This window comes from Amphibalanus amphitrite, unplaced genomic scaffold (assembly GCF_019059575.1).
Source record: "Amphibalanus amphitrite isolate SeventyFive unplaced genomic scaffold, NRLGWU_Aamphi_draft 000045F_arrow, whole genome shotgun sequence".
In the NCBI taxonomy this organism is placed as follows: domain Eukaryota; kingdom Metazoa; phylum Arthropoda; class Thecostraca; order Balanomorpha; family Balanidae; genus Amphibalanus; species Amphibalanus amphitrite.
The window spans coordinates 1,508,733-1,510,634 of NW_024881541.1; the positions used below are offsets into that span (position 1 = coordinate 1,508,733).

The following is a 1,902-nucleotide window of genomic DNA, read 5'->3' on the forward strand; positions in this document are numbered from 1 at the left end:
GTACAACCTGTTGTTCGAAAAAACAGATCAACATAGATCTTGAAAAACTGTAGGTAGCGCTTCAGTCACTTAGGTAAGCTTTCTCGCAAGACGTTACATTAGATTGACCACTCTTGACAAAATAATCAGATTGAAACTTAGCTCTTGTGCCTGATGCACTTACATTTCAATTTATTGAAATAAAACACTCAAATTTACCCTTGAAAATTGTTGACATTTAAATGATATTAATCAAGATTTGATGATCAGCAAACAAGCTCAAGCTATTCAAATCACACCCAAATCAAAATAATAACTTTGGCAATGTTGATAACTCTTGCTGTCTTATTGAAAAGCAAATCTTCAATTTGTTCATATCCAAATTCAATGCCAAGCACTGAAATCTTGTTGCAAGGCCCTAAAAACAACAGACAAAAACAAAACAGACAAGGCCCGTCTCTTCGCAGACGATGCTAAAGTCTACAGGAGGATAAGGAGCCCCAATGACAGGATCGACCTCCAAGAGGATATCCACCGACTGCAACTATGGACCAAGAAGTGGCTTCTGAGCTTTAACGAGGATAAGTGCAAAGTAATGCATTTTGGGTCCAATAACCCAGGATACACATACATGATGGGAGGTGTATGTCTTGATACATCTGCAAAAGAAAAAGATCTGGGAATCGTCATTACATCGGACCTCAAGGTCTCAGAGCAAGTGACCAGAGCAGCAGCAGCAGCGAACTCCATGTTAGGAAGAGTGAGGAAAACATTCACCTACATGGACAAGGGAATGTTCCTGCCTATTTACAAAACCCTGGTGCGCCCCCACATGGAGTACGCCATACAAGCCTGGTCCCCGTTCCTCCAAAAGGATATCATGAAGCTGGAGAGGGTTCAGAGGAGGGCTACGAAGCTCGTCCCTGAACTCGCCGACCTTCCGTACCCGGATCGTTTGAAGGAACTCCAGCTGACAACACTGGAAGAGCGAAGGATCAGGGGAGATATGATTGAGGTATACAAACTGATGCACGGGCTCGACAAGGTGAATGCTGGAGAGGAGTTCCTGAGAATGGAGACTGGTGCGAACATGCAGAGGACGCGGGGACATGCACTCAAACTACAGAAGCCAAGACACCGGCTACACAGGCGGAACCAATTCTTCACTTCGAGAGTGGTGGACCACTGGAATCAACTACCATCTGAAGTTGTACTGAGCAAGAACACCAATACCTTCAAAAACAGATATGATAAACATGTCCGTACACTGAGAAGAGGCAGCATCCCATGAGCAACCCGCTCCCTTTGCCTCTTTCCTTTCTACTTTGGTAAGCATCTACTTTGGTAAGCATGTGGAAATCGACAGTGCGGTGCGGCGGCCTTGGCGAAATTTCCCAAGGCTGCTCTTTGTTTACATTTTAGTGATGGGCCAACTTGGCCGCCCAAGTACTTGTTTTGCGTGAGTAAGTACAATTTTGTCAATTTTGAAACGGCTATATCTCGCAAATTTTGGTACCAATTTACATTTTATGCATATATTTAGAATCGGCAGAGTCTGGGGAGTTCATTGATTGGAAATTTATGCCGATTCCTTTCAATTTTTAAACCCTGATAATCCCTTCAAGACGTTTCCGGAAAGGAGAGACATAAGCGTCAAGATCTAGAAGTTGCTATTTGGTTATTGCCTTTCTTTAATTTAATTGTCTTTGAGAGAGGACGATTAACTGGAAGGTGGTGAATATTCCACCAACTCAGCTGAACTGGTTCTCGCTGTTGAGTTCATTCAAGGCCATTTCATTTGTACTTGCCTATCATTGGGAATCTGTCCTGTTGGCAATAAACTGAATAAATACAAAATACTTATAGTTGCATTCGGAGGTCGGTAAGTAAGCATATGGATTGGACGTGATGGAGGGGCCAAGG

The 1,902-nt window shown here is 43.2% G+C and overlaps 1 protein-coding gene across 1 annotated transcript; it reads left to right on the top strand.

Annotated features, from left to right (window-relative positions):
• The first annotated feature begins 727 nt into the window (after positions 1-727).
• On the top strand, positions 728-1,270 carry LOC122377467. Its single transcript, XM_043357521.1, has one exon. It carries the CDS (start codon positions 728-730, stop codon positions 1,268-1,270), a length of 543 nt encoding a protein of 180 aa, XP_043213456.1.
• Positions 1,271-1,902: the final 632 nt, after the last annotated feature.

What these genes read in the sequence shown, in the direction of transcription:
- LOC122377467 (XM_043357521.1), top strand. Translation starts at nt 728, where the DNA reads ATGTTAGGAAGAGTGAGGAAAACATTCACCTACATGGACAAGGGAATG.